Source organism: Eretmochelys imbricata, chromosome 4, assembly GCF_965152235.1.
Source record: "Eretmochelys imbricata isolate rEreImb1 chromosome 4, rEreImb1.hap1, whole genome shotgun sequence".
Classification (NCBI taxonomy): Eukaryota; Metazoa; Chordata; order Testudines; family Cheloniidae; genus Eretmochelys; species Eretmochelys imbricata.
The window spans coordinates 55,041,357-55,065,850 of record NC_135575.1 but is presented as its reverse complement, the minus strand read 5'-3'; the positions used below and the strand labels follow the sequence as shown (position 1 = coordinate 55,065,850).

At 42.2% G+C, this 24,494-nt stretch overlaps 1 protein-coding gene across 11 annotated transcripts in view; it reads left to right on the top strand.

Annotated features, from left to right (window-relative positions):
- Positions 1–24,494, top strand: part of MGAT4D (MGAT4 family member D) — a 124,325-nt gene that overhangs the window by 70,638 nt on the left and 29,193 nt on the right. For all 11 annotated transcript variants that reach the window (XM_077815282.1, XM_077815275.1, XM_077815277.1 and 8 more), the window contains 3 exons: positions 3,003–3,049; positions 11,856–11,969; positions 14,402–14,477. In XM_077815282.1, coding sequence (XP_077671408.1) covers positions 3,003–3,049; positions 11,856–11,969; positions 14,402–14,477 — 237 coding nt within the window. The remainder of the gene's footprint in view (positions 1–3,002; positions 3,050–11,855; positions 11,970–14,401; positions 14,478–24,494) is intronic.

Genomic DNA, 24,494 nt, shown 5'->3' with positions numbered 1-24,494 from the left:
TCCTCCAGCAGCCTCAGCATTGAATCCTGCCTCCTCTCATCACACTGCTGCCACATTTGAGCTTCAGCCCTCTCTTCAGCCCGCCACCTCTCCTCCTGGTCATTTTGTGCTTTCCTGCACTCTGACATTATTTGCCTCCACGCATTCGTCTGTGCTCTGTCAGTGTGGGAGGACAGCATGAGCTCAGAGAACATTTCATCACGAGTGCGTTTTTTTTTCTTTCTAATCTTCACTAGCCTCTGGGAAGGAGAAGATCCTGTAATCATTGAAACACATGCAGCTGGTGGAGAAAAAAAAAGGGACAGCGGTATTTAAAAAGATACATTTTATAAAACAGTGGCTACACTCTTTCAGGGTAAACCTTGCTGTTAACATTACATACATAGCACATGTGCTTTTGTTACAAGGTCGCATTTTGCCTCCCCCCACCGCCTGGCTATCCCCTCAACCTTCTCCCCTCCCTGTGGCTAACAGCGGGGAACATTTCTGTTCAGCCACAGGCAAACAGCCCAGCAGGAACGGGCTCCTCTGAGTGTCCCCTGAAGAAAAGCACTCTATTTCAACCAGGTGACCAAGAATGATATCTCACTCTCCTGAAGATAACACAGAGAGATAAAGAACAGATGTTGTTTGAACGCCAGCAAACATACACTGCAATGCTTTGTTGTACAGTGATTCCCGAGTACGTGTTACTGGCCTGGAGTGGTAAAGTGTCCTACCATGGAGGATGCAATAAGGCTGCCCTCCCCAGAAACCTTTTGCAAAGGCTTTGGGAGTACATCCAGGAGAGCCGCGAATGCCAGAGCAAATTAATCCTTTCACATGCTTGCTTTTAAACCATGTATAGTATTTTAAAAGGTACACTCACCAGAGGTCCCGTTTCCGCCTGCCGGGTCCAGGAGGCAGCCTTGGGTGGGTTCGGGGGGTACTGGCTCCAGGTCCAGGGTGAGAAACAGTTCCTGGCTGTCTGGAAAACCGGTTTCTCTGCTTGCTTGCTGTGAGCTATCTACAACCTCCTCCTCATCATCATCTTCTTCGTCCCCAAAACCTGCTTCCTGCTGCCTCCATCTCCATTGAAGGTGTCAAACAACATGGCTGGGGTAGTGGTGGCTGAACCCCCTAAAATGGCATGCAGCTCATCATAGAAGCGGCATGTTTGGAGCTCTGATCCGGAGCGGCCGTTCGCCTCTCTGGTTTTCTGGTAGGCTTGCCTCAGCTCCTTAAGTTTCATGCGGCACTGCTTCGGGTCCCTGTTATGGCCTCTGTCCTTCATGCCCTGGGAGATTTTGACAAAGGTTTTGGCATTTCGAAAACTGGAACGGAGTTCTGATAGCACGGATTCCTCTCCCCATACAGCGATCAGATCCTGTACCTCCCGTTCAGTCCATGCTGGAGCTCTTTTGCGATTCTGGGACTCCATCATGGTCACCTCTGCTGATGAGCTCTGCATGGTCACCTGCAGCTTGCCACGCTGGCCAAACAGGAAATGAGATTCAAAAGTTCGCAGTTCTTTTCCTGTCTACCTGGTCAGTGCATCTGAGTTGAGAGTGCTGTCCAGAGCGGTCACAATGGAGCACTCTGGGATAGCTCCCGGAGGCCAATACCGTCAAATTGTGTCCACAGTACCCCAAATTCAACCTGGCAAGGCCGATTTAAGCACTAATCCACTTGTCAGGGGTGGAGTAAGGAAATCGATTTTAAGAGCCCTTTAAGTCGAAATAAAGGGCTTCATCGTGTGAACGGGTGCAGGTTTACATAGATTTAACGCTGCTAAATTCGACCTAAAGTCCTAGTGTAGACCAGGGCTAAGATTGCTTTAAGTTCTGCCCCTCCCCCAGCATGCTTCCAGTGAAGGAGCTTGAGAGGGTCCTATGTAAGGCTGTTACAGCAGCTTTGCATAGTGCCTGCAGCAAAGGAATTGTCCACCAGCCAGCTAAAGATTTTTTCTTGTCTCTTTATGCTGCTGTAGCAGTGTAAAAGGGCCAGGCCAGAGTAGTGTAGGGTAGGAAGGGTGGAGTCTCTCCCCAGGAATCCTCAGGGTCACTTTCTAATTTGGTGTAATTTCCCAATTTAAACGGAGTGAAATGGCTTTGGGCACAGTAGCTTTATTAGTCGTTGAAGCTTCTGGGGATCAGGTTCACAAATGCTTGCATCATGGGTAACTCTAAGTAGTATCATGTCTGTAAGTGGGTAACACGGTTGTTGAAGTAGCTTTCTCTTGTCAACCCTCAACAGCTATGTATTCTTGACTTATTGCTGTTTTAATGTATATCTTGTGATGAAGCTTGGCTATAACTTTTTTAAATAACCAATCCTAAACTGACAGAATGACCCCTACATCTCCAAAGGGACAACACCTTTAAGCAGTGTTAGATTTTCATTTAGTTAAAGCCTGAATTTTCCATACTAAAACTGCTAGTTGTATGGGGCAGCAATAATGAGCAAAAACTGACATTCTAATTTCCAAGCTAAATGCCACCAGTTAGTTAAATGAGGAGCAATCTCCTGTTTAAAACTTTGGATATGGATAGCCCTAGGCAAGGAAAGTTTGCACAGGTGAGTTTTCTCACCAACAACCGGATCAGGTTCATAAAAGTTAGTGATTATTTTGATGATTAATCCAAATGACCTCTTTACTGAGAACAGGATCAGAGGGGCATACTAAATTTAGTCCTCACAACTAGAAGCTGTAGACAGATTGCCACAAATCTGTGATCTCTCTCTTACTAAAGTGATGAGAACCTGTATATAGTCCACACACAAATAATTTACACACAAATGAAGCATCTCTGATTTATAATATAAATTCAGATGCCTGGGTAACACAACAATATTTAGTTGTAGGAACACTGATATAATTACTCTTGCCTAGAATTAAAAAATTAGGCAGTGAAGTGTTTTCTATGTATACTTATATCAGTTAGACTGGAAGTTAATGAAAATATTAAATTGGGTAAAAGGAAGGAGTGTGTTAGATACTTTTTTGTTCTTTACTTCTCTAGGTGAATGCAGAGTATGTTAACAGTATTGCAGAAAGTGTTAGAACCAGGTAAGTCCTCCCTCAGGACCTATTGTATGGCTAATGGCTAATCAGTTTTACCTGAAAAGTTGCAGCGTTTCAATAATGAACTACAAAATGAAAACTTGCTGAAATGGTGCCATTACTCACATTTCATAATTCAATGCTTTTAGGTTGCATTCTAACCTTTGAAACATACGTTAATTTTCTTCAATGTGAGCCTGCTTTCCAAGGAATTAATAGTGCAATCCAAAGCACCTTTGTATTCATACACTGTCCCCATTGACCTCAGTCCCCTAAAATCTATAGCTATCTGTGCTGAGATCTGTGACATTTTCTAGGTGTCTTTGTTTGATAGTTTGGGTAGCAGTTCTTCTTTTTTTAAGGGCCACAGATTTTGGATAGCAATCTACTTCAATGAAATGCACTAATTCAGTTATCTATATTGCGATTCAGTATGAAGTAATTTTGAAAAGACTTTGAAAGACTGAATTCAAGTGTGACTGTTATGAAGAAATAAGCTCAGGCTGAGATTTCACTGTAATTTTGCTTGCTCTTATCCTACTCTCTGGTAAATGTTTAGTAACACTTGAAAAACTGAAAGTCTTCGCTTGAAAGGGACAAGTGCTTGAATTGCCCATTTAAATGGAATATTGACTGCAGCTACGTTAGCTGATTGTGAAAAACATTGCATTGTTGATGCTGTGTTTTAAGTATCAACCTTTACTCACTAAAGAAGAACAATTAAATGCAAGGAGGATACAGAGTGGAAAGGCAGTTGAATGACAAAGAATATAATCGATAATAACTACATCCGGAAACTGGAACTGAATGACGGGATGGATCTGTAATGCATTGTGCCACCTGATGTACTGGGATACCACTGAGTCCGCCTGTTCCACCAGCATGGGCCCCCTTTACTCTGTCTTGCTGAGGCAGGCTCTTAAACCTGCTCTAGAACACACAAAGACAGGGCCACACCCAGCTGCAGAAAGACACAGACATTGAGATCAGCTCTGGGAAGACTCAGTTTAAGGGACTTGCCCCAGCACTCAGGTGCTCACTTCCCTTGGAGTGCAGACCCAAAGGTATATTGACTTGTGCTGTATAGGAAGATCTGCACTGCGCAAGCTCATAAAAATTCACCCTCTCCCTCAATGTGATGAGAGATATGCACTACTTCTTTCCCCCTGGCCCCGTTAGAAATTGCACAAACTGGATTTAATAATAAGCAAAACAAATTTATTAACTATAAAAGGCAGATTTTCAGTGATTATAAGGGATAGCAAACAGAACAAAGCGGATTACTGAGCAAATAAAACAAACCACGCATACTAAGCTTAAGATCTTAAAGAGACTGGTTTCAAGAAGCAATTTCTCACCCTCAGTGTTATTTTAGGTAAGTTGCAGAGTTTCAGTAGCAGGGGTTGGGGGTGGGAGGGGTTTCGGGGTGCCGGATTCAGGTGGCGCCCACCTTGGGCAGCTCCCCGGAAGCAGCAACATGTCCCTGCTGCTCCTAGATGGCGGCACAGCCAGGCGGCTCTGCAAGCTGCCTCCTCCCACAGGCGCTGCCCCGTAGCTCCCTTTGGCTGCGGTTCCCAGCAGTGGGGGCTGCGGAGTCAGCACTTGGGTCGAGGGCAGATCACGGAGCCCCCATGGCCATTCCTCCACTTAGGAGCAGCAGGGAGCCACGCGGAGCCAGGTAGGGAGTCTGCTGGCCCTGTGCCAACCGGACTTTTAATGGCCCAGTGTGTGGTGCTGTCCAGAGCCGCCAGGGTCCCTTTTCGACCGGGCATTCTGGTCGAAAACCAGACACCTAGCAACCCCACTGAATATCAGAAATACTGGTTTATAGAGCTTTCTGATTGATAAAGTGCTGAATAACACAGCTTTTACTGTACTTAGGTTCCCATTTTTGGTCTCATTTGATCGCTTTTTATCTTTCAATACTGGGAACAGTACTGGAATGATGCTGTGTTTGCCAGGGTTTAAGTCCTGCCGGGCCTTGCAAAACCCATGCCAGTCTGTGACCCACACCCGGCCTGCTTGAAATGTTTGGGGGAATCCCATGCTAGTGACAAATGTCATATTTGCAAAGGATTCAAATGCTGTTCAAAAAAAGATAAGGCAGTAAGGCTAAGTGCTCGCTTATGGAGGCAGCACTTTGACCCCCATCAGAGTCTTCACACATGGCAAGCACCCAAGTTCATCAATTATGGTATGGAGCATTCCACTGGAGATGTCTGCGGCTCCTCAGGACTGTTCTCCAGGTGTGAAGAAAAGGCTTAGGCCTTCCTCAGGTGTGGTTCCTTAGCTTGTTTGCATCAGTTAGAGGTAGAAACCTGAAAAAACATTCAGAAGAGACACTCCTCTCCTCCCAAGAGGGGATTGCCACCTCTGGAGTTTGTGCTAGGTCTGTCAAGGCCATCTCCTGAAAGACATTAATGGAGCCAAAAGACAGGGCTGATCCCAACAACCCTGGAGAGGTTACCAGAGTATGCAGCCACAAGAGACTTGTTTAGCCTCTCAGTACTTGTATCACTGGCAGGGGAAGGTCCACAGCCAATATGGATGCCCATGGTTCATGCCTGTCCAGATCGAGATCCAATGGTGCCACTACCCAAACCTCCACAAAAGCCTGTGTAGTCACCTCCCATGATTTCCCCAGTACCGCCATCCCTGGGATGAGGCTATTTCTCACAAGTCCCATCTGGATTTGCATCTTCACCATCAAAAGCATCTGACTCTTCTTCCCCAACTCAGAGGTGAGGTCCTCTATTTCCCACCCAGGATGGAGAACATGCCCTCCATCAGAGTCATTGGGACCCTGCGCCATGCAGCAGCCCCAGCATTGGTGTCCTCCTAAGGGTCAATGGCCTGGGCAAGGATAGGTCCTGGGCCTACATAAGTGCCCATTATGGGCACTGTGTGGTCTTGCCCCCATCCCCCAGCTGGGCTAGGACCTCCCCTCAACCATCTTGCTTGCTGTCATGGAGAGTGCACTGGAGGCACTGGTACTGAGAGCATCATTCCCTGGCCAAAAGCCACTCAGGCACCCTCCCTGCTACAAGCCACAGACCAACCACCATCTCAGATGTTTGTTGCATCTTCATCCTCATCACCAGATGAGGCTGTGGAGCTGTCAAGTGATTCACAGCTGCCAAAGGACCACAGAGCTTATCAAGATAGTTTAAAAAGAGTGGCCTCTGTACTTGACATTCAGGCAGAAAAGGTTCATGAAAGCTTTCATATGTTGGTGGACATCCTAGTATCGGCGGCCCCAGTCAGGGTGGTGCTACCAATTAATGAAGCCTCTTGGAGCCAGTCAAGGCCCTTTGGCAGGCATCCTCCTCCTTGCCCCAGACAGTAAAACAAGTTGAGAGGAGGTACTTTGTCCCCTATAACGGGATATGAACATTTTTTTTTCTCATCTCCTCCGGGTTCTCTTGTGGTGGGAGCTGCAAATGAGTGGGAAAGACAAGAACAATAAGCTTCAATGCCAAAATGCAAAGACTCAAAGAGGCTGGATCTGTTTGGTTGCAAGCTTTATTCTTCAGGAAGACTACAACTAAGGATTGCACACCAACAGGCTCTCCTGAGTCAATATGACTTCACCCTCCGGGAGAAACATCATGAAATTTCAAGATAAGCCACCAGAGGACTATAGAAAAGAATTTGCAGTAATGGCTGAAGAGGGTAAGCTGGTCGGCAGGACTGCCCTCCAGTCCTGGACAGTTCGGATAGTGCAGACTTGGCTGCTTGAACCATGGCATCAGGTGTTGTTATGAGAAGGTGTACGTGGTTGCAGTCTTGTGGTCTATCTCTAGAAGTCCAACAGACTATCCAGGACGTACATTTCAAAGATCCCTCCCTCTTTTCAGAAAAAACAAATGGCAGGCTTCATAACCTTAAGGATTCTAGGACAACACTCAAATTCCTTGTGATCTATATCCCAGCAGCGAAAAGAAAGCAGTTTCATTTGCAGCAGCCATAGAGACACCAGGGTTTGCTTCCCAATCTCAAGATCTGCCAAGGAAAAAGGGCAAAGGTTATAGGAGATGCCCTCCACTGCCCTCCTCCTAAGCATCAATGGGCTCACCCTGTCCAACTGCCTCATCCAAAGAGGCATGTTGATGGGTTTGTCAAGGACAGTGTACCAGTCACCATAACTCCCTCTGTTCACCATCATTTGTTTACCAGTCGCTTATCCCACTTTCTAAATGCTTGGGTCCACGTAACTTCAGACCAGTGGGTCTTAAGCACAGTGGAACTGGGTATGCCAACCAGTTAATTTCTACCCCTCAACCCCCTTCCCCAGTCCTCTCCAGGGACCACTCTCACAAGATTTCCCTTCAACAGGAGGTCCAATCTCTTCTTCTGGCAGGGGCCATAGAGGAAGTCCCCTTGTACCTCAGGGGAAGGGCTTCTATTCCCACTACTTCCTGATCCCCAAGACAAAAGGGGGTCTCAGGCTTATTTTAGATCTAAGACAGTTGAACAAATTCCTGAAGAAAATAAAATTCCACATGGTTACCCTAGCTTCAACTATTCCTTTCCTGGAGCAGGGGGACTCGTATGCTGCCCTCAACTTAAAGGATGCTTAGTTCCATGTTGCAATACATCACGACCATTGGAAGTGTCTCAGATTTGTGGTGAATGGGTGCCATTATCAGTTCACAGTGCTTGTGTGTGGTCTGTCAGCTGCTCCCCGAGTGTTCACAAAATCCATGGCAGTCGTAGCAACTCACCTACGAAAATTAGGTGTTCATATATTCCTATACCTGGACGACTGGTTGATCAGAGGTTGGTCTAAGGCTCAAGACCTATCCAGTTTATCAACTGTCCTGTCCACATGTGATGCGCTGGGGCTCTTAGTAAATCGAGACAAATCAATCCTGAAACTGGTACAGACAAAAGAATTAATCAGGGCAGTCTTAGACACCACAAAGGTAATGGCCTTGCTACCACAAGCCAGGTTAGAAACTTTACAGGATTTAGTGCTGCAACTGAGAGCATGCTGCTGCACAACAGTATGCAGCTGCCTCAGTCTTCTCGGTCACATGGCAGCATGTACCTATGTAGTTCAGCACACCAGATTGCACCTCAGAAAGCTGCAGGCATGGCTAGTATTAGTGTGTGCCATGAGTCATCACCATTTGGCTAAAGTGGTTGGAGTGCCAATGTTAATGTTGTCATTTCTAGACTGGTAGATGAACCTTCAGAAAGTTTGCATGGGGGTTCCCTTTCTCCCCCTGCTACTAATGTGTCTTTTCTGGGCTCGGGGACTTATATGGGGTCCCTGCAGACTTAAGGTCTTCGGTAGCCTCAAAAGACTCATAAATGTCAGGGAGTTGAGAGGTATGTCTAGCCTGCTTGGTCTTCCTCCCCCATGTAGTGGGGGAAAAAATTGTTAATTCTGACAGACAATTCGGTGACCATGTTTTACATAAACAAACAAGCAGAAGCACAGTTGAACTAACTGTGCCAGGAGGCAGCATGCCTTTAGAACTTCTTTTTAGCCAACCCAGTTCATCTCAGAACTGCTTATCATCCTGAAAAACAGAACATTTTAGTGGTTAAGCTGAGCAAATCCTTCTCCGATCACCATGAGTGCTCACGACGTTCAAATGTGGCCAGGTCCATCTTCCAGCTCCAGGGAACTCCCCAAGTGGACCTGTTTGCAAGAAGAACCAATAGAAAATTACATCAGTTCTGCTTCCAAGGCAGGCTTGGTCCAGGCTTGTTGACAGATGCTTTTCTCTATCCTGGAAGAAATTTCTCTTATATGCTTTTCCCCTGATTCCTTTGCTTCCCATGGTTGTTTTCAAAGTGAAACAAGACCGTGTTCACCTCATCCTTGTAGCACCGGCATTGCGTGATCGACACTGGTACTTGATCCTGATATCCTTGTCAGTCAAGCCTCCCCTGTCTCTCCCATTGGATTTAGATGTAATTTTCTGGGACTCCATTCCAACCTCCAAGCTTTTCATCTGACAGCATGGATTCTTCATGGCTGGTATCCTTTGGAAAGTCCTGCTTGAAGGACATTCAAGAAGTGCTTCTGAATAGCAGAAAACTCTCAACTAGAAGCACTTACATGGCTAAACAGAAGCATTTCTCCATTTGGTGTCATGTGAATGGTGCATCTCCAAAGCAGGCACCCCTGGACCTCGTGCTGGACTATCTACTAGATCTAAAACAGAGTTTGGCTATTAGCTCTATAAGGGTGCATCTGACAGCCATTCTGGCCTTCCACTTCTTAGTGGATGATAGATCTTTTTTCAAACCCCATCATTACCCACTTCCTAAAGGACTTGGTCAGATTATGCTCATATGTATGAGACCCCGTCTCTCCTGGGGACCTGAACTTAGTTCTAGCAAAAATTATGGGACCTCCCTTTTTGCTCCTGGCAACTTGCTCTCTTCTTCACCTTTCCATGAAGGTATTATTTCTGATGGCAGTTACCTCAGCCAGAAGGGTGGGCGAGTTGTCAGAACCCCCCTACATAGTTTTCCATAAGGATAAGGTTTATCTCTGTCCTCACCCAAAATTTCTCACGAAAGTAGCCTCTGATTTTCATGTTAACCAAGCAATCTGTTTTCCATTGTTCTTTCCGAAACCTCATGCACATAGGGATGAAGAATAGCTTTACTCACTGGATGTGAGAAGAGTTTTAGCTTTCTACATGGACTGGAAGAAATCTTTTAGATCCTCTACGCAGTTGTTTGTAGTGTTGCAGACAGAGCTAAAGGCCAAACAGTTTCCACTCAGAAAATCGCATCCTAGGTCCCACTTCATGCGTGTTTGTGCTACCCACTGGTTAATACTATTCTGCCAACTAGAGTGTTGGTGCATTCTCTTACCAGACAGGCAGCTTCTGCAGCTTTCTTGGGTCCAGTGCCAATTGTAGATATTTGTAAAGCAGCCACTTGGTCATTAGTCCACAGTTTTGCTTCTCATTATGCCATTGCCAATCAGTCCAGAGATGATACCAGTTTCGGGCGGGTTGTCTTACAGTCTCTGTTCAGGTAGATTCCAAACTCACCTCTGTGTGTGTTTTCTTCTGAGTCACCTACAGTGGAACTGAACATGTAAAACACATTTCAAAGAACAGCTATACAAAGGAAGGTGATCATTTTTTACCAACAAACAGACCAGTTTGAAGATAACCCTTTATTAAGAATGGAAACTATGCACAGAAATAAGGTGGTAAAACTTCCTGCAACTGTCTGGCTGTAGCCTGCTACTGTCCTGTTCTAGGTTCCTTTGTTTCTGCTCCACAGCAGAAAGTGTGTCATAGGAAAGCCAAAGACTTCATGAAGAGTGTACATGAAGTGTGACATCTCTACTCTCTAGCACATAGTTATTCCCCATCCCATATGGGAAAAGCTATACCAGTATAGGTCACTTTTATACCAGTATAGTTACATCCACATTAGGGCTATTACCAGTTTAATTATTTTAGTAAAATGTCTGAACCAAAATGGTTATTCCTGTAAAACTTTCAAGTGTAGACCAAGCCTCATTATACTTTTCAGTTGAGTTAAGTTTATTCAACTGAGTTAGCTTGATTATTAAAAACACATCTTTTTGCCCATGTAGACATGGTCTGGGATTGAACGTGGGGTTAGGAACTGCCTGTACAGATCCCTATGCCAGGATTAACACCTGAGGGCTAGTTAGATCCACAAGGAATTTTAGGGCTGGTCTACATGGTGAGTAATGAGCTGTATGGGAGGGTGATTTCTAAAGTACATGTATTAATTGGCTCATGTAGTGTGCACTAGCAGGTCTAAGGGTTCCTCAGTGTGCTTTAACATAGTACTGTTTCAAACAGCACTATATCAAAGGAGACAAGGGAACATTTAGCGCATACCAGCAGAGTCTACATAGACCAATTAATGTGTTTTTGAAATCACATCCCCTTTGAGTGCATTATCCAATTGTGTAGAAAAGCTCTTAAATACCTAACTGCCCCTTTAGGCACCACTATGATCTTAAAAATGTCCAGTCAGTTACCGCCTAAACCTGTAGGTACTTAAATTCCTTAGGCATCTAAGTTTTTGCCAGTGGGCATGCACAAAACCACCTGAATCCTGATTCCACTGACTGCTCGGCACCCTAGCTGATGTCTAAGACCTAGCAGGATTCTCAAACTAGTTGTTCCCCTGCCTGTCTCACCTGTGGGGCCTGATCTGGTAGGGATTCGCAGAGCATGCCAGACAGTCGGGGGGGAAGCAGATCAAGAAACAAGTGAGAGAGAGTGTGTGTGTCTGTATACCCATCCCAGAATACCCAACAGCCCAGTGACTCGGGAACTGACATGGGAGATCCAAGTTTGAATCCCTGCTCGAAACTGGGCTGAGTAGGTATTTGAAAAACAGGTTTCCCATATCATAGGTGAGTGCTGTAACCTCTGGGCTATTGGCTGTGGTGGAGTGGTCTCTCTTTCTCTCTCGGTCATTTTTGTGAGAAAGGGCTGACCTGACCTAGGCACCTAACTCCAGGAAAGGGTTCATGGCTGTGAATTCCAAGTGGAGATAGGCACCTCCCTGTGACCCACACTTAGGCACCTATCTACATTTGAAGCATGGGGCCTAGTCCCTGCTCCTCTCCCCAGCATTTCCTACTGGCTAGCTTAGGTCCTGATCAGCTTCCTGGCTTCTAAGAATCTCATTCTTAGGTGCCTAACTTTCTCCATGCATTGTATAACTTGGTGCTCAGGATTCCACTGATCATCAAGGTGCCTAAATGTTAGGCATTGCAATGCTGACAGTTGCAATGTCTAAGTCCTTTTGTTGATTTAGCCCATAGTTATTAATCTTTTCTTTACAGCTTCCCTAACGAAGTGCAGTCGGGCATTCTTGAGGTTATTTCCCCTCTTGCTTCCTATTACCCAGACTTCTCCAATCTCAAGGAAACATTTGGAGACTCAAAGGAAAGAGTAAGGTAAGATAGGCTATGTAAAAACTTTCCAAGAATTTTGTTCAGCAGTAACTCCTTTAAATAGTCCACTGTATTTAAATTGATAAAGCACTGTAAGTTTAAGCAGAAGGTCATGGAAAATTTATTTAATACAAGTATAAGTATGGTGGAAACCAATGCTGTTGTCGGTGTCCATCAACTTCAGAGTGAGAGCAAAACATTCTCTCCTGCTTCTAAAAATCCAAAATGTTTAAAACTGAGTATATAGTGCCAGATGATGATTTATATAGATTAGAATAGTATGTTGATAGATGGCCTCACTTTTGTTGTTACTTCTATATAATATAATGAATCCTCTTTACTAACTCCTGGTGGTATCACTGGCCCAGTTGCTTTAAATTCATTAACAGGAAACTATAACCTGAAACTGGTTGATTTACAGAAGCCAATCAGTTTTTCGTAGACCAAAAATAAGTTTAGATTGTCACCAACAACTTTCATGGCTCCACATTCATATGCTCAAGAGCACTGAGCTGCCAGTTTGAAGCAACACAGATGATAGCAAGAGAACAGTAGTGCATGTTGCATACATGAATGAAATCAGGTTGCTTTTTTTTAAATTAAATCCCATTCTTTCTAGAGAGCAAATATATTTGGTACACATGAGTAGAATATTCCTAGTTGCTCCCATCAAGGCCCAAATTCTTAGAATTGCACAGCTATAATTTGGATTTTGCAGTCATCCTCAAACCTTTATAGATAAGGTGAAGGAAGAACTCTTTTTTTATAAATAAGCTTTGTGGAATTTCAAAAATAATAAGCAAAAACAATATTTAATATCAATAGATCTGATTAGGAATTTTCATCAAAATGCAATTTCCACAAATTTGACATTTTTCATGGGAAATTTTGATTTTGCCAAAGTTTTTCCATTTTTACTCAGTAACAATGAAATTAAGTATTTCATTTCAAGTTGGATTGACCCAAATCGAAATACCTTGGTTTGTCAAACCAAATCAGAATGTTTAATTTCAGTTCAGATCTGTGTCTGCCTGAGTTGCCATGGTGCCTCATGCTCCTGTTCTCCTCTCTGGCTGAGCTCTCTGGCTGGATGCATCTCCCATGAACCATGTTAGTCTCTTCTCTGGTTGAATCGTGGTGATGAGTCTTGGGAGATACAGTTCAACTGGGGGACATGGCCTAGAAAGGAGACTGATGGCGTGGTGTGCTCAAACTACAACTCCCATGAGGCACCATGGTAGCTCAGGTCGACACTTTTCAGTGTCGAATTGATGCAAAATGAAACATTGCAATCAGTTTCACAAACCAAATTGAAATGTTTCAATTCAGGAATGTCTGAATAGTCCCATTTTTGATCATTCTAAATCACTTTTGAGGAATTGTGTTTCACTCAGATTTTGATATTTTCACTTTTTTCCCAATTTGGGATGAAAACAAACTTTGTAATATTGGAATTCCCCACGTTGGGTGCTTGGGCACTTTCTAATTTGACCTTGAGCGCCTTTTAACTTTTGGCCCCAGGTGATCATTTGTAAATTAACTATCTTCTGGTAAGCATGATGGATTTTAAGGGACTCTCACTTCTCAGAAGGAATGTTTAGAAAATGTTTAGAATGAGAAACAGATTAATTAAAGGGTCTTAAGTACTAAATGAATGGCAAAATCATACTCTCCTTATTCACACAAGCATTATTGCCCCCACTGAAACTATATGGGAAAGACTGCCTGAAAAAGATTTGGTGACAAGTATGAAATGATCACCTCTTTGATCTCTACTGCTGAACAAAATTATGAGGTACTGAAAATTATATATATATACTCTAAGATAATAAAGGTAAAAATATTCCTAGTTCAGGAATGTATCAGGTACATGGAATTTGATAATTAAAGTCATGAGCCTATCAGATGTACTACAGTAATTAATTTCTGGAAATCTTTTTGCTTATCACTTTTTATAAATCTGCTTCTTTAAAGTCTTGTTGCAGATTAACAAATATCAACTTTATTGATAGTAAAATGAGATGGTTTGCTTTGTAGAGGAAAATTTACATTTTACTATTAAATATAACAATTAAGTTTGTTGACCTGCTTCTGTGTTGACTCATAAAAGCACTCTATTTTACTGCATGGTGAAATCTCAATAAATTATAACTGTATGTTGACTGGTACTATTTATAACAAAACAAGAAGAGTGGTTTAGTTCACCTGAAATGTGTAAATTGGTTTATGTGCAGTGCATAGAGGAAATTCTAAAACTGAGTTTATTTTGAATCAGACACTTTTTTTTACTAGCTTTCCTCTGATCCATTTAATAGTGAGTGGGAGTAGTTGCTAGTATAGACTGCATAACTACAGTGTTCTAATGCCAGTATTATGTTGATGACTCCATTGAGAAATCCAGAGAAAGTTTAACAGAATGTGTTGTTTATGTTTAGGTGGAGAACTAAACAGAATTTGGATTATAGCTTTTTAATGCTATATGCACAACCTAAGGGAACATTTTATTTACAGGTATGTTCACATTATCAATAACCAGCTGTAAATCAATAAATAAAATGTGCTGATTTTTAGTATTGGCAGTTTAATTACTGTTGAACTACACCATGAAGGTAAGTCTCCTGTGTTTTTCAGTATATTTGCTCACATCATTTGTAAGCATGAGTCTCCATATTTTCATAGGTATTCATCTTACAACTTGGTATTATTTGATCTAAAATGGTAGTTTCATTTGTACCTTTCTGATATTCGCAGGGCTGAATGACAGACTTGCAAACTAATTGAACCATCAAACAACTTTCTGGCCAGGTTAGGGGAATCTGTTTTTAATGAGTTTTTGCTTGTAGTATAAACAGACAGTGTGGTTACAGATCCAGGTGACAACTCAGGTCATAGCTGGCCAAAATCTCTCAAAGGATTTTTTCAAAATGGGAAAAATATGAACTAGTTCATTTCATTAAAACAAACTGGGATGTGTGTATGCTGAACTGCAAAATCCAGACCCACAACTTCCCCAGAACGTGTGGGCGGTTGGATCCACATAAATCTGGGCTTAACTTCAGAACAAGTCAAGACATATGGCTGATTAGCAGTCTACAATGAAAAGAATGCACTGCACTGTAACCATCTAGAAGATTTCCCAACAGCTGTCTGAGAGAAACAATAAACTAGCTAAAAATAATGGTGGTGATGTGTGGGGGAAGAGATATGAAACCAGGAAAGAATACCAGGTAGAAAGCATCTTTACCTCATTTAATGTTTACCATGGGTTTCACTGGAGAGGAGAGCATCCAGAAATTCCATTCAGGTGGGAAGAGAACTGGAATAAGGAGTGAGGCTTTCCCAATCCCATGATGGATCCTAGGGTTCTGCATGGAAGGGTTCTCCCAGGTGGTCAGCAGCAGGATGGGGCACATAGAAGGGCTCCTTCTCCTCTTTTCTGGAACTGCTACTGGATAAAGGTAAAACTTTCAAAGTGATTTAGGAGTAGAACTGTCCAAAGATGGAAAATCCTGTTCTGCAGGAAATACTGAAACTTCAAAAAAAATTGTTTTGAAAAAGAATGAAAAATGAGATGTAGACATTACGCACAGAATGGGAATTTTTACTTGGCCATTTCATTTCAATGTTTTTAGAAATGTTTCCAAGGCTGCCCAGAACCCCAACAACCTGCCAGGTGAGGAACTGCACAACTTGGGGATCCTGGGAGCCAGAGTTCCCAGGCTAATGAGGAGCTTTGGGACCCTGAAATCCCTGATTCTTCAGCAGCCCACTTTGCAGGCTGCCCTGGAGTGAGGAAGCCCAGGCTGCTACGGAGTTGGGAGCTTCCAGAGCTTCCAGGCTTCTGGTTCCATGTTAGCACACCAATGGGCTCCTGAGGAGCCAGACAGGGGAGCTGTCAGGAAACCAGGCGTGTTTTGGTAACCCTTGGCAGGCAGGTTTCCATCAGAATTTTGTCAAAAAAGACTCATTCCTGGAGAATATGTTGATTTTTGATAAAGCAGCATTTTCTGGTGGAAAAATGTTCCATCCGAAAATTTTTGACCAGTTCTACTTAAGAGCCTAAGCCCAATCTTCAAACATGATTGACCTGCTTAGGCAGGGGTGCTGGAACCATTCATATAGTGGGGGTGCTGAGAGCCATTGAACCAAACTGTAAACCCTGTATATGATGGAAACCACTTCAAGTCAAGGGATGCTACAGCACCCCCTCCCAACCCCTAGTTCCAGCACCTATGTGCTTAGGAGCTAAAGTATCAGTGCAAGTTAATGAGACATAGACTCCTAACCATCTAAGTCATGTTTGAAAATGGGATTGAGCTGCCTATGTCACTTGCACACTCCTGAAAATGTTACCCAAGTCTCTAATGCACCTTAGACACAGCCAGGGAGAGGATGGCTGTCCAGAAATTAACAATGTCTCCAAACAAAGTGCTCTGTACTTTTAGCAGATGACACTAAGCTGTGGGGAGAGGTAGATACGCTGGAGGGTAGGGACAGGGTCCAGAGTGACCTAGACAAATTGGAGGATTGGGCCAAAAGAAATCTGATAAGGCTCAACAAGGACAAGTGCAGAGTCCTGCACTTAGGACGGAAGAATCCCATGCACCGCTACAGGCTGGGGACTGACTGGCTAAGAAGCAGTTCTGCAGAAAAGGACCTGGGGATTACAGTGGATGAGAAGCTGGATATGAGTCAACAGTGTGCCCTTGTTGCCAAGAAGGCTAATGGTATATTGGGCTGCATTAGTAGGAGCATTGCCAGCAGATTGAGGGAAGTGATTATTCCCCTCTATTCGGCACTGATGGGGCCACATCTGGAGTATTGCGTCCAGTTTTGGGCCCCACACTACAGAAAAGATGTGGACAAATTGGAGAGAGTCCAGTGGAGGGCAACAAAAATGATTAGGGGACTGGAACACATGACTTACGAGGAGAGGCTGAGGGAACTGGTCTTATTTAGTCTGCAGAAGAGAAGAGTGAGGGGGGATTTGCTAGCAGCCTTCAACTACCTGAAGGGGGCTTCCAAAGAGGATGGATCTAGGCTGTTCTCAGTGGTGGCAGATGACAGAACAAGGAGCAATAGTCTCAAGTTGCAGTGGGGGAGGTCTAGATTGCATATTAGGAAAAACTATTTCACTAGGAGGGTGGTGAACCACTGGAATGAGTTACCTAGCGAGGTGGTGGAATCTCCATCCTTAGAGGTTTTTAAGGCCCATCTTGACCAAGCCCTGGCTGGGATGATTTAGTTGGGGTTGGTCCTTCATTGAGCAGGGGGTTGGACTAGATGACCTCCTGGGGTCTCTTCCAACCCTAATCTTCTATAATTCTACGATTTGTGTTGGTGTGATTGGGGAAGATTGTAACAATACCAGAAATATTGGTGCTTGCATAGGGATGGTTATTATGAATTTCCAGTTTCCTTTAAGAATAATTAAATGTTGTTTACCTTATCTGAGACATCTTAAGGGCTGCCTCATGGCATATACCCAGAACCTAGGTTGTGGTGGTGCCTATAGCACTTTTCTGGAGGACTAGAAGGGAAATGATGCCCTTCCTCTCGGCCCTTTCCCAGCCTGCCACTCCTTCCCTTGGTCTGTCCAGTCTCTGGATCTTTCCCCAGCACAGACCCTGACTTGTACAGAGAGGCTTCAGACAAGGGGGATGAAATGGGTGCTACAGTGGCAGTTGAGGACCCCCTGCACGCATGGATCTAATGGGAATACTCTAGGCCACTATTTGGAAGCTCCATAACAACATGAAGAAAAAGCTTAAAAATTCTTTTCCTGAGCCCATTACTTACCATACTGTAACATAAACATTTTAGATTAAAATTGAGGTTTGGTGACATTTTTTCAGATGCTTTTGTTTTACTTCTTGGGTATGTTTAGTATTTTAGGGAAATCTTAAAACTGAGAGTTTATTTTACTGTTTTCTCAGAAATAGTATCATTTTGGTAAATAACTTATATGAACTTCTAAAGTTGAAAAGACAATAAAGTTACGTAATTGTGTATCTACAATTCACTTACTATCACATGCCAGCTAAAGCCCCAATTCAGCAAATCATTTAAATATAAGGTCTTTGCTGAACTGGGGTCTAAGTGAGCTGCTTTGTGAAGTGCACTTATCACAAATAAATATTTGGAAAAAGATAACGAGACCTAACATTTATTCAGTCATCTCTTCTACTTTAAGTTTTTGTACGTGATCAGCTACTGTATCTTCAGCTCCGCTCTCTTTATACTTGGTAATGTCTTTGTTAATCAGTAAAAGATTGAGAGATGTTTAGAAACAATTGTCATTTTCACTGTAACTGCTCAACTTTTTTGCAGTACACTAGAGCCTCTTGAGACACTTGTATTAATGCCAGAGCAAGGATAATAGGATTGTAAGTCATCCATAAAAGCAGGCAATCAAATTTCTCCATACCTAGGAGGAGATGTAGTTTTTTTCTCATGTCCATTTAGAGTTGTTTTATACTTAGGTAATTATGTATTTCCAAAGCTGAAAGCATCTTTGAGTAGTTCAATTACTACAGTTGTTGGAAAGTGCTTTCTATCAATCCTCATGGGAACTTAAACGAAAACATTAAATATGACAGCAGCTTTCACCATCTTCATTCAGAATTTGTTATATACTCAGCCTTACTTTTTTGAGGTGCTTTGCCACTCTAGTATCTGTAGCAAACCTGCCATTTCACAATTTTTTCTTATTGACTGCCATTAACTTAATAAGAACATAAGAATGGCCATACTGGGTCAGACTAATGGTCCATCTAACCCAGTATCCTCTCTTCTGACAGTGGCCAGTGCCAGATGGTTCAGAGGGAATGAACATAACAGGGCAATTTTACTGAGTGGTCCATACCCTGTCATCTATTCCCAGCTTCTGGCAGTTGGAGGCTTAGAGACACCCAGAGCATGAGGTTGTGTTCCTGACCATCTTGCCTAATAGTCATTGAGGGCTCTATCCTCTGTGAACTTGTATAATTCTTTTATGAACCCAGTTATATTTTTGGCCTTCATAAAATCTTCTGGCAACGAGTTACCATGTTGACTGTGTGTTGTGTGAAGAAGTATTTCCCTGTGTTTGTTGTAAATCTGCTGCCTATTGATTTCATTGGGTGAACCCTGGTCCTTGTGTTACATAAAAGGGTAAATAACACTTCCTTATTACTGTCTCTACATCATTCATGACTTTATCGACCTCTATTATATTCCCCCCTTCGTCCTCTGTTTTCTAAACTGAACAGTCTCAGATTTTTTAATCTCTCCTCCTGTGGAAGCTGTTCCATACCCCTAATCGTATTTGTTGCCCTTCTCTGTACCTTTTCCAATTCTAATATATCCTTTTTGAGATGGGGCAACCAGAACTGCACACAGTATTCAAGGTGTTTTATTATGTATCCTTTTCCTAATGGTTCCTAACATTGTTAGCTTTTTGACAGCCGCTGCACTTTGTGGCTAGTTCTCCTGAAACATCTACTCAATGACTCCAAGATCTTTCTTGAGTGTTAACAGCTAAGTTAGAACCCATCATTTTGTATGTATATTTGGGATTATGTTTTCCAATGTGCATTACTTCGTATTTATCAACACAGAATTTCATCTGCTGTTTTGTTGCCCAGTCACCCAGTTTTGTGAAATCTGTGAGAGAACCTTCTCTTTTATCCCATGACTGTTTACTTTGCTTAAGAGACTTTGGTGAGGGATCTTGTCAAAGGCTTTCTGAAAGTCCAAATACATTATATCCACTGGATCACCCTTGTCCGTGTGTTTGTTGTTATCCTCAAGGGATTCTAATAGATTGGTGAGGCAAGATTTCTGTTTACAAAAGCTGAGTTGACTCTTCCCTTACATGTAGTGCTCATCTATGTGTCTGATAATTCTGTTCTTTACTATCATTTCAAACAATTTGCCTGATGCTGAAGTTAGGCCTACTGGCGTGTAATTACCAGGATTGCTGCTGGAGGCTTTTAAAAAAATTGATGTTACATAAACTATTCTTCAGTAATCTGTTACAAAGATTGATTTAAGTGATAGGTTGCAGAACTACAAACTGTGATATGTTATTTCATATTTGAGTTCCTTCAGAACTCTTGGGTGAATACGACCTGGTCCTGGTGACATATTACTGTTTATCAGTTTGTTCCAAAACCTCCTCTATTGACACCTCAATCTGGGACAGTTCCTCACATCTGTCACCTAAAAAGAATGGCTCAGGTGTGGGATTCTAACTCAGATCCTTTTCAGTGAAGATCAATGCAAAGAATTAATTTAGCTTCTCCGCAACATTCTTGAGTGCTACTTTAGCACCTTGATTGTTCAGTGGCCCGAATGATTGTTTGGCAGCCTTTGTGCTTCTGATTTACTTTTTTAAAAAATTGCCGTTAATTTTTGTGTCTTTTACTAGCTGCTCTACAAATTCTTTTTTGGCCTCCCTAATTATACTTTTACACTTGACTTGCCAGAGTTTATGCTCTCTTCTATTTTCCTCGGTAGGATTTGGCTTCCAATTTTTAAATGTCATCTTTTTGCCTCTAACCACCTCTTTTACTCTGTTGTTAAGCCATGGTGGCATTTTCTTGGTGGTCTTACTGTTTTGTTTTTTTTTAATAATTTGAGGTATGCATTTAGTTTGAGCCCCTATTTTGGTGTTTTTAAAAAGTTGCCATGCAGCTTGCATCCATTCCACACTTTTGACTGTTACTTCTAATTTCTCTTTAACTTAACTTGCCTTTTTGAAATTTAAATGATACTGGGGTGGGTTTATTTGACATTTTCCTTCTACTGCATGTCAAATTTAATTACTTTATGGTTACTATTACCAAGCAGTTCAACTCTTGGACCAGATCCTGTACACTGCTTAGGACTAAATCAAGAATTGCCTTTGCCCTGGTGGGTTCCAGGACTAGCCGCTACAAGAAGCAGTCATTAATGGTGTCCAGAAATTTTATCTGTGCATCCTTTCCTGAGGTGACATGTTCTGAGGTGATAAATCCTCCCTTGTTTGTGGGTTTTCTGTTTTTGTAACCTCTCTAATCTCCCTGAGCATTTCACATTCACCATCACCATCCTGGTTAAGTGATTGGTAGTATATTCCTACAGCTGTACTCCTATTATTCAAGCATGGAATTTCTATCCATAGAGATTCTATGGTACCGTTTTGATGAATTTAAGATTTTTTTTACTGTATTTGATGCTATATGCTTTCTTTCACATATAGTGCCATTTTGACTTAATATTAGTGGAAATCAGTAGGGATGATCTTAATCTCAGCCCAATTAATTGAAAGAGATCTTGGGTAGACAAATTACAAAAGATAATAAAACTAAGATAAATTGGGAGAAAAGTGTACAATAAGGCAGTTCAGTGAAAACAGCAAGAAAAACGTATCAAAAGTCATCTATGATCAGGTCTTAAGGGAAAATATGTATTTCCTGTATTATTTTAATAGTTACATTTTTCACTACATTGTCAGTAAGCACTTGAGTGGACTGGGATTTTAAATTTGCTTTTTTAATGCTGTTTGAGTCCTGACCTAAAGATCTTTGAAGTCAATAAGACTCTCTTCATTTACTTCAGTGGGCTTTGGATCAACCCCTCTGTTTGGAAGATCTCCTAAATGGTGTCATCTTTAAGCGTTTTTTAAACCTGCAGCTTTCCTTGTTGTTTATGCTTTTTTTTTCAAAAAAGGAGGGGGTCTCTTACTTGAATGAGATAACTGAATGTTCTGATCACATTGGGGCATGCTAGAACAAGACGTTTCAAGTAAACGGTGTTTGCATATTTGTTGAATAGTGGTTTAAAATGCTGTGATCAGGGCCCCAGGGAGCCACACTGGAGTTACTCAGGGTGAACTGCAAAGAATGAGGCAGACAATCCCCAAAACTGGTGGATATTCCAATACTTAGATTTACCAAACCAGCACAAAACAGCTTCTATAATACCTCACTGGTTACCCAGAAGCCAACAACACAGTTCCCTTAAAGCAACCCAACCTTAGGCCTCCACCCAGACACCCAAGTCAAATATGATGAGGATTACTGAAAATCTTATTCATCATATAAGAAAGTTCTACCAATCCCAAAGGATTGGACACATTACTTGCCAGGTTAATCAGTATTCCAGATCTTACCTAAATACACGCTTACAGCCAATCCTTATTAACTAAACTAAAATTTATTTAAAAAGAAGAGAGTGAGTAAGTATTGGTTAAACGATCAGTATACATACAGACATGAGTACAGTTCTTAGATCAGATTCATAGTAGAAATGGTGAGCTTTGTAGTTGCAAAGAGTTCTTTCAGAATTAGTCCATAGGTTATCGTCCAGTGTTCATATTCAGGGTGATCCAAATGGGACTGGATATCAGTCTTACAACCCAAGTTTCCTCTGCATGAAGCATCAAGCTGATCGGAGATAAAAAGAATCAGGACCCAAGATATCTTTATAGAGTTCCAGGCCTTCTTTTGACAGCTTGAAGTCCTTAGGCGAACAATAGGCAATCATGGAGACTTTGAAGTAGACCTATTTCCTAAGCATCATCGGTAATTAGCTACAGGGATTAACAGAAGGCAATTGCCTGTCTTCCACCATTCGCAGGTGATTTGCTATACATTTCAAAGACAGATGAATACAGTGATATCACTGTGTTTACAGTTCATTTAAATGTTAATGTTTCCTTTTGATCTCTGAATTAATAGAATACAGCATAGACAGGGACTGCTCGATTACATTGTTAACCGCTAACAATATATATGTAAACACACAGAAACAGAGGCATTATCTACCAATATCTCCCTAAAGGTTGAATTGGGGTCTATTAGCCTGCAAGCTGCTTAACCCTTTCTGGCCATGTGTCACAAATGCAAATAAATATTTTAAATAGTCTGAAAAAGTGAAATAATGCTTTACTAAAATGTTTGAAATCTGAACAACTGCCATTTTCCATTTTATTTTGCTGCTTTTTTTTATTTTCTCATTTTCTGGTTTCCTTAGTTGAAAACCAAATTTTAATAACAACCTCACTCATATGAAAGTGCCTCTTTTAATCTATGAAGTACTGATGAATAAAGAAAAGGAGTACTTGTGGCACCTTAGAGACTAACCAATTTATTTGAGCATGAGCTTTCGTGAGCTACAGCTCACTTCATCAGATGCATACCGTGGAAACTGCAGCAGACTTTATATATACACAGAGAATATGAAACAATACCTCCTCCCACCCCACTGTCCTGCTGGTAATAGCTTATCTAAAGTAATCTTCAGGTTAGGCCATTTCCAGCACAAATCCAGGTTTTCTCACCCTCCACCCCCCCACACAAATTCACTCTCCTGCTGGTGATAGCCCATCCAAAGTGACAACTCTTTACACAATGTGCATGATAATCAAGTTAGGCCATTTCCTGCACAAATCCAGGTTCTCTCACTCCCTCACCCCCCTCCAAAAACCCACCCCCATACACACACAAACTCACTCTCCTGCTGGTAATAGCTCATCCCAGTCTCTATTTAAGCCTAAATTAATAGTATCCAATTTGCAAATGAATTCCAATTCAGCAGTTTCTCGCTGGAGTCTGGATTTGAAGTTTTTTTGTTTTAAGATAGCGACCTTCATGTCTGTGATTGCGTGACCAGAGAGATTGAAGTGTTCTCCGACTGGTTTATGAATGGGAGTGGCTAAGTCATTATGCAAGGTAGCCTATTTCCTCTTGTTTTTTCCTACCCCCCCCCCCAGATGTTCTGGTTTAACTTGGATTTAAACTTGGAGAGTGGTCAGTTTGGATGAGCTATTACCAGCAGGAGAGTGAGTTTGTGTGTGTATGGGGGTGGGTTTTTGGAGGGGGGTGAGGGAGTGAGAGAACCTGGATTTGTGCAGGAAATGGCCTAACTTGATTATCATGCACATTGTGTAAAGAGTTGTCACTTTGGATGGGCTATCACCAGCAGGAGAGTGAATTTGTGTGGGGGGGTGGAGGGTGAGAAAACCTGGATTTGTGCTGGAAATGGCCTAACCTGAAGATTACTTTAGATAAGCTATTACCAGCAGGACAGTGGGGTGGGAGGAGGTATTGTTTCATATTCTCTGTGTATATATAAAGTCTGCTGCAGTTTCCACGGTATGCATCTGATGAAGTGAGCTGTAGCTCACGAAAACTCATGCTCAAATAAATTGGTTAGTCTCTAAGGTGCCACAAGTTCTCCTTTTCTTTTTGCGAATACAGACTAACACGGCTGTTACTCTGAAACCTGTCATGATGAATAAAGGAAGATAACGCCTGTAGTCTTGTGTTCTGCTAGGCTCTCAGGTGTCAATCCTGACAACTAGATTATACAATTCCACACGCGCCTCCCATTCATTGCTAAACTTCCTGATCAAGCACTGCACAACCATTGCATTGACTTTCTTTCCTTCAACATCATAACAAAGTCATAACAAGAACCAGTGGCTGGAAACTGACACATTCAAGGTAGAAGTTAGACACATTTTTAACAGTAAAGGTGATTAACCCCCTGGAACAAACTACC